The sequence below is a fragment of the Medicago sativa genome, chromosome 5 (assembly GCF_051527215.1).
Source record: "Medicago sativa cultivar Bolivia chromosome 5, Bolivia_mono, whole genome shotgun sequence".
Lineage (NCBI taxonomy): Eukaryota > Viridiplantae > Streptophyta > Magnoliopsida > Fabales > Fabaceae > Medicago > Medicago sativa.
The window spans coordinates 1976770-1989417 of record NC_140753.1 but is presented as its reverse complement, the minus strand read 5'-3'; the positions used below and the strand labels follow the sequence as shown (position 1 = coordinate 1989417).

At 31.9% G+C, this 12648-nt stretch overlaps 3 protein-coding genes across 3 annotated transcripts; 2 read left to right on the top strand and 1 right to left on the bottom strand.

Moving 5' to 3' along the window:
* The first annotated feature begins 459 nt into the window (after window positions 1-459).
* LOC146919027 (uncharacterized) lies at window positions 460-1545 on the top strand. Its single transcript, XM_085710586.1, has one exon. It carries the CDS (start codon window positions 460-462, stop codon window positions 1543-1545), a length of 1086 nt encoding a protein of 361 aa, XP_085566712.1.
* A 2359-nt stretch (window positions 1546-3904) lies between these two features.
* LOC146919026 (uncharacterized) lies at window positions 3905-5134 on the top strand. The gene has a single exon (XM_085710585.1). It carries the CDS (start codon window positions 3905-3907, stop codon window positions 5081-5083), a length of 1179 nt encoding a protein of 392 aa, XP_085566711.1. The 3' UTR covers window positions 5084-5134.
* A 1298-nt stretch (window positions 5135-6432) lies between these two features.
* On the bottom strand, window positions 6433-12079 carry LOC146919025 (4-coumarate--CoA ligase 2-like). The gene is made up of 6 exons (XM_085712311.1): window positions 10929-12079; window positions 7793-7991; window positions 7505-7650; window positions 7353-7420; window positions 7156-7258; window positions 6433-6837 (listed from the first exon to the last, which is right to left on the bottom strand). The coding sequence occupies exons 1-6, from the start codon at window positions 12015-12017 to the stop codon at window positions 6724-6726; spliced, it is 1719 nt and encodes a 572-aa protein (XP_085568437.1). The 5' UTR covers window positions 12018-12079; the 3' UTR covers window positions 6433-6723.
* Between the last annotated feature and the right edge of the window lie 569 nt (window positions 12080-12648).

Genomic DNA, 12648 nt, shown 5'->3' with positions numbered 1-12648 from the left:
TTCTCCTATTTCTATATTCGAAAATTTAGTTCTCAGATTTTAAAAAGTATTGGAAAAATTTTCACCAATCATTTTTGCACTTAATTAAATTGACGTGTCAATTTTTATGAATGAGGATGAAAATACATTTGCTACTGTGGCAATTCTTATTTGGATTATTTGTAGGTGAACATTTTAGTACCTCTCGGAGTTTTTTGTTTTTGAACTGAGTACCTTCATTTTTGTATATTTAATTATTTTAAAGTAAAATTAAATTTCAAATTAATTTTGCATACAACTATCCAACAAAACTCGGGCTACAAAGTGTGGTCTCCAAAGCCCCCCAATTCTGAACTTTCTCAAGTGTCTCAACTTATTCATCATGATCTTGGAATTTGGAATGCATCGTTGGTAAATGCAACTTTCTTGCCTTTTGAAGCCATGCAAATCCTCCTACTCCCTTTGCCAACATCAACACATATGGATTCTCAAATTTGGGGACCTAACAAAAATGGCATTTTCTCAGTTAAAAGTGCATATCACTCCATTCGAAAGTGGGAGGAATTTAACATTTCTCAAACTTCTACTCGTGGTGCCAATTCTGAGTGTTGGTCAAAGCTTTGGAACATTCGTACCATCCCAAAACATACCCACCTTGCTTGGAGGATTTTTCATGATAGCCTCCCCACTAAAAAGAAGTTGATCCATAGAGGAATGTTGATTGACCCTCTTTGTTCTCGTTGTGGTAATGCTGACGAAGATATGGATCATGTCTTTAAAGGGTGCATCTGGGCGAAAAAGGTGTGGTTTCACTCTCCTTTGGGTGTTCGAATAGAGGATTCTCCCCTCTCTTTCATTTCTTGGCTTGATCATGTCATTTCACATTCACCATCAGATGTCATCTCATATGTTCTTTCTTTATGCTATGGTATTTGGTTTGCTCGCAATAAGTCATGTTTTGATGGGAAACAATATCTTGTGGAAGATATTGTTCGTAAGGCTTGGGCTATAGTGGATGACTATAATTTAATGCTGAACACACATGTATCATCTGATAATCCGGAGCCTTCCAACTCCCCCATTTCTTGGAACCCCCCTCCTCCAAACTGTTATAAAGTTAATGTTGATGCTGCTGGTCCAACTAACAATATGTGGGGTATTGGCGTTGTTATTAGAGATTCATATGGAGATGTTGCAGCAGCAGCTACTTGGATTGTTGAAGCCATTCCAGATCCTGATGTTGGCGAGGCATTGGGTGTAAGGCTAGCGATTCAGTTTGCTCTCGATATGGGGTTTTTCCAGGTGATGTTTGAAAGCGACTCTCTTAACGTGGTCCGTGGTTTTCACAAACTTTCAAATAATCAATCTTACCTTGGTATGGTGGTTGCTGATTGTAATCGTCTTAGTTCCCGTTTTAATTCCTTTTCATTGAGTCATATTAAACGTAGTGCTAATATGGCAGCTCATTCTTTAGCTAAATTTGCTTTAACTTCCTTTGATACTGTTTGGATTGAGGAATGCCCTCCTTGTATTGTTTCTTCTATTGCAGCCGATTTGGTTGCTTAATGAAATCCTTTTTTTCCGTCAAAAAAAAAAAACTCGGGCTACCTTCCTCAAAAAAAAAAAACTCGGGCTACCAATTTTTTTTCTTCTTTTTTTGAGGGAATTTTACTTCTTCTTATTAGGACATATTATATTTTTCATGTTTTTTAATATATATTATTATTCTTGTTTTTTTTAAAGAATATATATTATTCATGTTGTTAAGTCAATTTCATGTATTATATTTTTCATGTTTTTTAATATATATTATTATTATTCTTGTTTTTTTTAAAGAATTCATGTTTTTTAATATATATTATTATTATTCTTGTTTTTTTTAAAGAATATACATTATTCATGTTGTTAAGTCAATTTCATGTCATTTTAATATCGTATACATAAAATGATGACTGTCATGTAAGCACAATTCAGTTGGTAGCTGTAATGACGATGTTGTGCAGGGGCCGAAGTTTGAATTTTGGACTCCCCACTTTTTCACGTTTAAATGTGTGCGCTCCAATCAATAGGCTATTTGACATAAAAAAAAAATGATAGCTAATATGCAATGTGCTCTACGATGTTGTTCCTTCGGATCATGAGCCATCAAACCCTGCCCATAAACACTCATGAGTAACATGAAACATAAGAAAGCACAATAAAACGAACTCAAACAAGGTTTAGGATCAAAATATTTCAAAACAATGATGAGTGTTTCACATTTTAAATCATTATTTGTAGCTCATATACCGAAAGAAGGAAACACAAGCGAGATATTCATAACACCAATCCACACCCTTTTCCTCCATATCATTTGAATTTGGTGGCACATATGGAAACATCTATTTAGATAAATCAAATCGCACAATCAATCAAGTGTATGCCAATAAACAATGCCAATGGATTTAAAATATACTATAGGCAAACATTATTTATAAACGATGTCGTTTATTTATAGAGACAAAGATTGTCGATGGTATATTGTAAAGACATAAACATTGTTTATGTTCTTATACTTGATGATTTCTCAACTCTGATTTTGCATTTTGATTTATCTAAAGTAGAATTTTCATGTCGTGTCGACTCTTCGAGATGATATGGGAAGAAACATGTCATGGAAACTACTTTGATATATGGAAAACAAAAAAAGGTTTTAGTATTCTACCAAAACCTTTTGCAGATCTTCATGCCAAGCAATCTTTAGCGTTGAAATGAGGCGTCAAGCAATCTAAATTATTCAATGTCAAAATCAATTTCATTTTAATTCGTAACAAACAAACTCTTTATATAAAATCAAAATCTATTTTGTGTTTATTTATCCTAATAAAAATCATTTAGAACAATTTTAGAACCCATTTGTTATATCTTTTTTGAGAAAAAAATCACTTCTTTTTAAAAAATAATCACTTTTAAGAGCATTGCATAAATAACCACTTTTAAGAGCATTGCATGCGTTTGTTACAACTTTTTACAAAAAATCAGAATCTAAAAATAGCTTCGAATGAGAAGCAATTATGAGTAGATTCTCAAAAAATATTAGGAGAGAGAAAATAAATATCAAAAGATAGTTTTGTAAAGAAAACAAAAATTCCTTTTATATAGTTGTATCAAAACAAACTAAATTATTTTTTTAAAAAAAAGTTATGTTTTTTTTTTCGATAAACAAACGCAAAATAGATTCTGCATTTTTTTATAGAATCCCTAAAAAATAACCTTTAAATTATCCAATGTCAAAATCACTTTTATTTTAATCTGTAACCAACAGACCCTTAGTTTGTTTGGATATTATATAAAAGGGATTTTTTTGTTACAGAATTACCTCAATCTTTTGACACTTGTTTTCTCTCTTCCCTAAAAAGAAATCTATTTTTGAAAAGCCGTGTTTAACAACTTCTCATTTGTTCCTTCAAAAAAAAAACTTCTCATTTGAAGCCGTTTTTAAATTCTTTTTATAAAAAAACGTAACAAACACATGCAAACTCTTAAAAGTGATTTTTTATAAAGTGATTTTTTCTTTAAAAAAAAAACTATAATAAACGGGTTCTTAATTTTAGTTTTGGAAAAACAAGATTTTACAAGATTTTAATTGTTAATATAATTTTTTTCTCTAGATTTTAATTGTTTGAGTAGCAAGATTTATTTTATTTATTCAAAAAAAAAAGTAGCAAGATTTATTCTAGACTAATTGTTTGAATAGCAAGATTTATTCTAGACTAAGTGTGCCCTGCACGCAGTATATTAGTCACAATACAAAACCCTAAATTTTTTTTTTTGAAGGAAAAACCCTAAATTTATTGTATTTTGGTCGAACAACAACAAAACCTTATAGTTACCTTCTCTCTCTACGATACAACCCTTGATGATTTTTTTATTTGTAGCCAGACAGATGAGTTTCTTAAACTCCATAAAGCAAGCAGCTAACAATTTAGTTACTAAAGTGGAAGACTTGTTTTCGTTACATGATTATGAAGAAAAGAGGAAGAACTCAGAAATTCTCCTATCGAGTGATAAATATATATGGGGGAATTGTCCATTCAAGAATTGTTCAGTTTCTTTGCTGAATGATGAGATTAAAAGTGTTACCAATGCCGAGTGTCCATCTTGTTACCGGTTATTCTGCGCACAATGCAAGATTCCATGGCATGGAGGACATAACTGTCAAAGATTCCAACAAAGAGAAAATAGAATTTTAAAGAAGAGAAAATCATTCTTTAAAGACCGCGACGATGAAGAGAAGAGGAAGAAGAAAGTCGCGTTGGTTGTTGATCAACCAAATCAAAACTCGATAAAACAAGCAGCTAACAAAATTGTTGCCAAAGTGGAAGACTTGTTTTCGTTACATGATGATAAAGAAAAGAAAGAGAACTCAAAAATTCTCTTCTTGGGTAATAAAGATATACAGGTGAATTGTCCTTTCAAGAATTGTTCAGTTTCGTTGCTGAATGATGAGATTAAAATTGTGACCAATGCCGAGTGTCCATCTTGTCACAAATTATTCTGCGCACATTGTAAGGTTCCATGGCATGGAGGACATAACTGTCAACGATTTCAACAAAGAGAAAATACATCTTCAGAGAAGAGAAAATCTCCTTTTGAAGACCGCGATGATGAAAAGAAGAAGAAGAAATTCACATTTGCCATTGATCAACCAAATCAAAACTCAGTGAATGTGAAGTGTAATGAATTCACACAACAAAATTTGAAAGGGATTCTCAAATGTTCAGTAACAAGTAATGAGAAAGAGTTGAAGAAAGAAACCACTGAGACCAGCTATGAATGTTCTTCACTATCTCCAAAATCCTTTTGTGGTTTATGCTCTGATTTCATACAAGACTCTGATATTGTTAGAGGAAGTGCAATATGCAATCACCCCTTTTGTGCCAATTGTATATCTAAGCATGTGGCCGACCAACTAAGCCATGACATAAAGAATGTTTATTGTCCAAATCCAGGCTGTTGCGTGGAGCTGAAGCCACAACATTTGCAACACATTTTGCCTAAAGAAGTTATTGGTCGATGGGAATACGAGTCTTACATTGCTTGGTGGAATTGTAGCTTTAAATAAAAGGATTTGGATTTGCTGTGGTCAACAATTTCAGGCATTCACACAGTCAACACGTTAGTGTTAGATTGAGATCAGACAGTCCATATTTCAAGGTTTACGATGATCTACCGTCTTTTTTATATATAGGTTTCTTTAATGTTGACATACAAATTAAGTTTCTTTGGTTTTAGTTTTATGATTCTATACACATGCTATGAAAGTGTAATAGAGTTTTCTGTCAATAAACAACCTTTTCTTCTAGTTTCTGATCTACTTCCTATAAAAATAGATTTTGCTTTTATTTAAGTCATCCGAACTCAAAATCGTTAGTGTCCAGACCACCGACCTTCTATGAAGGGTTGGAGAGGACACTCAATCATGTAGTAGGCTTAGACGTAGAAAAAAAAAAGGCAGCAGTAAATTAGGATTAGTATTTGAAATAGGTTACAAATACACCTAAAGTCAAGAGCAGTAAATATAAAACAGCAACAATAGCTCCAGTATCTTGTCACACAAGAAAACATTATTTACACTTACAGCACCATGATATGATTCTATACATATGCGCCTAATACATTTTATAAAATGTTCATTCCTTATCAGGATTAGGATTTCACTCCAAGTTGATTCTTGTATATGTCCTTGTGAGCATAGCTCAGTTGGTATGGACAATGCATAAAAATATGCAAAGGTCCGGGGTTCGAACCTCAGCCACCACCCAAAAAAAGTCGATTCTTGTATATGCACAAAAACATTAAAAACTTGTATATGCACAAAAACATTAAAAAATTTAAAGGTATGGATGGATTTCCAATCACAAAACCAATGCACAGATGGAGGCAATTTTTCTAGTAACATTTAGAACCTACAAAGTATAGTGTTCTTTTAAGGGACCATTTTATAAGTGTTACCTCTGTTTCTTTGATACATATTAGTTCTTTATCTTAATTATCCTAACATTTTATGACAAAAATGACATTGATATGACCAAACAAAGTTTGATAGTGACAATAATGTCTCTCAAATCACAATACAATGGAGTGTGTACATTCAAATACTTCTTGGAGACAAAACAAATAAGGAAGATATATTGGCCAAGAAGTGTAAGGAGTGTGACTCTGTTACCATAATATATACAGTGTGTTTAATGAACTTGTTATCATCCTCTCCTATGTACTAAAATTATTCCTATGAGTCCGTACCAATTGGAATTAGCAAAACAGTTCTATTATGTCTTGATAATTGTTTATGAAATATTTGAAGCACTTGCTTAGAACTTATTGAAATTTAACACTGAAAATGAGATTGATATTTCCAAACATTAAAAAGACAGTAAAATTGAAGACTACCAATTCTAAGAATGAAGAAAGTAATAAAAAGATTTTCTTTGATGAACAAGGACTACAAAGATTGATAGTAACAAACAAACACTGTCTCTCAAATCACATTACAAGCACAAAGGAACCACAGAAAAGCTTAGGCAATTGGCTTAAAACTACAATGGAGCGGTTTGTACATAAAACTATTTCTTGGATTGTCTTTATATTTTGAAGTTATCAAAACATTAATTATTTCTGAAACCTAAATATACAAATGAACCAATAAGGAAGATATATTAGCAATAAAAGAATGATAAAGCTTCTATATATCTTCTAAGATATTTAGGTGGAGTTTTCTAGCTTTGCTCTTAGGTCTTTCCTCAATATCTTTCCTGCAGGAGACTTTGGAATTGCATGAACAAAATATACTTTGTGCAGTCTTTTATAAAATACCACCTGTTCACAATAAATACCACATGCCACTTTTAGTCAAATATTGGAGTTCAAAGTCTTTTAAAAATGTTGATCTTAATCAGTCAAATGAGAATGAAGGTCCGTTTTAGTCTCTCACAATTTTCCGATGACACAATTTAGTCTTTAACAAATCGGTCTTTCTATTATAATGGACTAATTTGAATTTATTTTAGTCAGAGACTGAATTGGGCCGTAAGAAAATTGTGAGGGACCATAATGGGTTTTCACTCTAGTCAAGTAGAATTTTAATTTCTTTGTATCAAATAACACAATTAATGTATATAGCAATGCTTATATTACCTGTTTAGCTATAAACTCCTTTACAATCTCTTCAGTTAGATCATTTCCATTTGTTCTTACCACAAAGGCAACAGGAACTTCACCAGCAGCAACATCCTTTTGCCTGTTATAATATTTTGTTAAATTAGTGATTAATTACTATTTATATATAAACAATGACATTATCAAGATTCAAATAAATTAATTAAGATACTTACGGGACAACAGCTGCATCTGCAATAGATGGATGACTTACAAGAAGACCTTCAAGTTCAGCAGGGGGCACCTAACATAACAAAATAATAATTAAGCATAAATTTGATTTAATGAGGTAAATTTAAATGTATTCATAAATTAATGAAATACATACTTGGAAGCCTTTGAATTTGATGAGTTCCTTCACTCTGTCAACTATGAAAATCTCATCATTGTCATCTATATAGCCAACATCACCAGTATGAAGCCAACCTTCCTCATCAATAGTAGTTTTTGTTGCATTCTCATCATTCAAATATCCTAAAATATTGAAATGTATAATTTGAAAATAATTAAAAAAATATTATACTATGAATATGCATAATATTTGATCATGAAATACAGAAAACTACTAGAAAAGAAAAATATTGATAAGGTTATATTGCATTTATATAATATATACCTTTCATGATTTGTTGGCCACGTATGCAAATTTCACCAGGTTGATTATAACCAAGAGAACGACCAGTTTCAGGGTCAAGAACTTTGAGCTCTGCATTTCTTACAACAGTGCCACATGAGCCTGAACTTGTTGGGAATGGGTTCTTTGCAAAGCCCAAAGACATGGACAGTACTGGGCCTGCCTCTGTCATACCGTACCCCTGAAGACACATGCAAAAAATTTCAATTTAAAAATAAAAAAACAAATGCTCCAGTTAAATAATCTTCTTTCATAACTGATAATTAAAAAAAAGTTTTGGTTATATAGACCAGACACATGTTTAATTTAGGTTCACAAATCTAACTAGGTTTTGTCCCAATCCTATTCAACTATAAATTTTGAAGTTGACAACATCACATGGAGAACAAAAGTACACATTATTAATTTGTTCTCTTAGTTTTCATTATTTTATTTGTTAGGTTGCTTATGAATTGGAAAACTGTCTGAAAATGATTTAAATTATAGTAAGGGTCAATTTATTTTACATTATTAAAGTTATTATAAAAAATTCCTTTTGTTGGTTGAAGTTGAAGAATTTAACGAACATTTCTATTGCCCATATTCGACACCTCTATCCCTAGCAATTTTGGCAACTAGGCAGCAATTGAGACGGTTGAGGCACCAAAACTTTGACCTTATACGTGTTAGGTTAAGTGGTGTTGAAACTAAACAAGATAAACTAACCCAATATATATATACACCTAAGTCACGTTGTCAAGTTTGACCCAAGCAAAAATACGAGTACACATCACTATATTCCTTTCTTCTTCTTCGTACGCTAGAATACATACGAAAAACTGGACCAAAAACAAAAGAATACATACGAAAATTTTGTTAAAGAATCCCAAAGAATAATGGGCTTTGGCCATAATATAAAAGTTCAACTAATTCATGTCCTAATCAAGCGTGGTTAAGGAAAAACTTGTAGGCTAGGGTCTAAATCATTTTAACCAAAAAATGTTTAGAAATCTTAAAAGAACATATTTGTCTGTTGAATATGTTGAGGATCATACCGGTAAATGCTATTGCTTAGAAATAATTGCAAAGATTATACCAACAAAAGAAGAAGAAATAGTGCCAGTATTTACTCCTCCTTGTCCTTGTAGGTCCAGGTTTAATGTCCTGGTATCTTGCAATCATATTCATCGATGATGCGAATATATAAGCATTAATTATATATGTCGGTAGGGACGAGCTTTTTTTGGGACATTGTCTAAAAAATTTAATTTACGTAAACGTTAAACAAATATTAATGTTTTTTTTTTAAGTAAAACAAATATTAATGTTTTGTTTGGCAAAGTAAAAAACTAACGTATTTTTTACCCTTTTTTTACGATCGGTTAATTAATGTATTTATTAAAAACATTGCCGGTGTTAATATATTCCATTTTTATGTCTTCAAAAAAAATGTATTTATTAAAAATACAATATTTGTATTTACTAGTTAAATAGTAAAGTGCTACTTCATTTCACGTCAAAAAAAAAAAACAAAGTGCTACTTCCTTTCAAATTTTCAGTTGTCTTCAATCGTTTCAGAAAAATTAAGAGAAAGGTAAATATTATTAGGGGTATGTTAACAAGTTAGGACACTTATTAATGATTCAAAGAGAAAATAGTTTATAAATTTTATGTAAAAAATGTTTCTTTTTGAAGTTTCAATATGTTGAATACAACTTCATTTTTTATTTTTTTTAGATTTCTAAACAAATACATCAAGTACACTTATTAACATTTCTCATACTATTATTCCTCCCTTCAATAGCATACTAGTCCAAATTTTTTACATAATTGCAAAGACAAGGCACAAAACATGCCACAGCTCTTCACAAATACCACCATCACAGTTTAAAGGCATGTAGTCCTCCTCTATTAATAAGTAATTATAGGAACCAGCTGAAGTCATTTATCTATAATTTCTTTTCTTTTATGCTGACATATTATCCATATTAAATTACTATCAAAATACTTAATTGTGAGAAACAATTATAATATCTCATTCTAGTAGTATTCTTTGTTGGTGAAATATTTTTTGAGGAAGGTAAGAATGTAAGATATATATTTTAGCTCATACTATAAAATATTTTCTTATCAAATTCAATTCTTATTAAAACTTAATTCATATTTAGTTCCTTATTTTCTGATGTATGAACTTAAACATATACTCCCTCCGGTCACTAGTATAAGTAAAACTCAACCTTTTAGGTTCATTAATTAATTGATGTATTTAGTCAATAATATAGACCAAATACATCATTTAATGAATGAACCTAAAAAGTTGATTTTTGCTTATAATAGTGACTGGAGAGAGTATATACATAAAAAGTCAAATGGAAGGCTAAACATGCATGAAACTTTTGTAAAATTACTTCCGATAAGGTATTTTTCATTCATAGAAAATACTCCTTCCGGTCTTATTTATAAGAGAAATTTGGGTCAACTAAAGTTAATGTATCTAATTAAAAATTAAGTTCAAATACATTAACTTTTGTTGACCTAACTTTCTTTTATAAATAAAACAGAAAGGAGTAAAAGTATACGGTATATTATTTTTCTTAAAAAGTTAAAATTTGTATTGATATTGATGTAAGCCACGTCAAGAGTTTCTCACAAAAGAGAAAACAGCCACGTCAAGGGTATGGAGACCGAACAATTAGTTGAGCGGTTAATGTTTCTAATGACTAGAATGCCCTCATTAAATTAACTTGGCCAGAGCTGTCCAATTCTCAATCACATAAAAAATTTTCAAGCCACTTTTATTTATAAGAAAAAATTGATTTTTTAGATTCATTGACTAATTAATGTATTTGATATAGAATATAGACCAAATACATTATTTATGCAATGAATAAAAAAAAAATTAAATGTATCTTACAAATAGGATTGAAGGGAGTAAATGTGTATAATCTGATCACTTGGATTCTATTTATAAGAGATGTTAAAATAAATAAAAATTGATATATGAGAATCAATTTTTTAACCATTTTATTAACTTAAGTTTCTTTTATAAATAGGATAGTTTTTTACTTTGATTGAAAAACTTAGAATTGAACTGAAAACACGTAAAAGACAAAAACAGAATCAAAGAAAAGAATTTTACCTGTCCCAAAACAGCTTGAGGAATTCTATTATGAAGAGTTTCTTCAAGCTCTTTCCCTAACGGTGCAGCACCAGACAAAACCAACCTTATTGAACTCAGATCAAACTCCGCCACCGTCGGACTCTTCGCCAACGCCAAAACCAACGGCGGAACCACCATCGCCACCGTCACCTTATGTTTCTGTATAAGACCAAGCAAAGTCCCTATCTCAAATTTATGCATCAACAAAACCCCACTTCCTGCTCTCAGTGCACACAATAGCACACTGTTGAGAGAAAATATATGAAACAATGGAAGAACACAAAGAAGAACATCTTCTGTTGTTAAATATAGATTTGGATTCTCTCCATCCACTTGTTGAGCCACACTTGTTGTTAAACTCTTGTGTGTTAGAATCACTCCTTTAGGTAATCCTGTTGTTCCTGAAGAAAATGGTAGCGCCACCGCGTCTTCTGGATCGATCTCCACTACCGGAATATCCTCTTCGTTCGATTCAGAAATCACCGAAAAATGTAAACAATTCACCGGTGGTTCGTCGGTTGTTATCACCTTAAAGTCAAATTCTACACCAACCTGATCTTTTTGACGGAGTTTGTCAACGTACATTGCTTGTGTAATGATGAGTTTTGTTTCAGAAGCTTTTATTTGTTTGAAGATTTCAGCACTGGTGTAGAAAGGATTGGCAGTGGTTGCGACCGCGCCAATCATGGAAGCAGCAATGAAAGAGAGAACAAATTCAGCTGAGTTTTGTAGAAGAATCATAATTACATCGCCTTTCTGGATGCCTAATTTGGACAAACCAGCTGCGATTTTTCGACATTGGAGATAGGTTTCGGCGTAGGTATAGGTTTTTCCGGTGGCAGCAACGATTAAACAAGGCCGATCAGCAAATTCAGAAAGGTTTTCGAAGCAGTAGGTATGAAGGGGGAGGTGGTTAGAGATAGGTATATCTGGTAATTTTGATTTAAATATATGAGTAGTTTGGGTAGAAAGAGAATCATCCTCAAAATTATCAAGTTTAGGTATAGAAACAGAAGTAGATACTTCTGCGGTCTGTTTGGCATCAACAGAAGGAGCTACTGACAACATTGTTTCAACTGATTATGAAGACAAAGCACTTTTAGGAAAGAGAAAAGTGAAGTTGAGAGAATGAGAAATGAAAGAGAGGAAAATGTGGTAATATAAGGGAGAGAGAAAATGGGAAGTCAAGAGATTGGCGGGTGGAGAAAGAAAAATCAACGAGGTAGGGGTGTTAGGTGGGACTGAAGGATGGTTTTAGTTTTTAGTATTTTAGTTTTTTTCTTTTCTTTTAAGAAAGAATGAAGAAGTGAGAAAGAGAGGTAGCCAAGTAATCACGTTCAAAACCATGCGTTCTGCTTCTAGCCATTCTTACTTACCTACCTACCCGGTTTTATGTCCTTTTCTATCTGCCTGCTATTTTTTGTATTTTTATACTAAGTATTAAAAATATATGGGTCAGCTCTCAACTTTGATTGTATGATAATATTTGGTGAGCACTTACCATGTAATAAATATTTGGCTGCTGATCCACGTGGGCGGATTCTATGGTCATCAGCTCACTAGAACCATCCTGGGAAGTTTGTTTTTGAACAAGTAGTGAGTGTATCAAATCAAATGTATTAAAGCAATAGTGTGATCTTGTTGTTCTATGGACTATGGATCAATTATTTGGACTTGATATCAAGTCATATACAAGGTG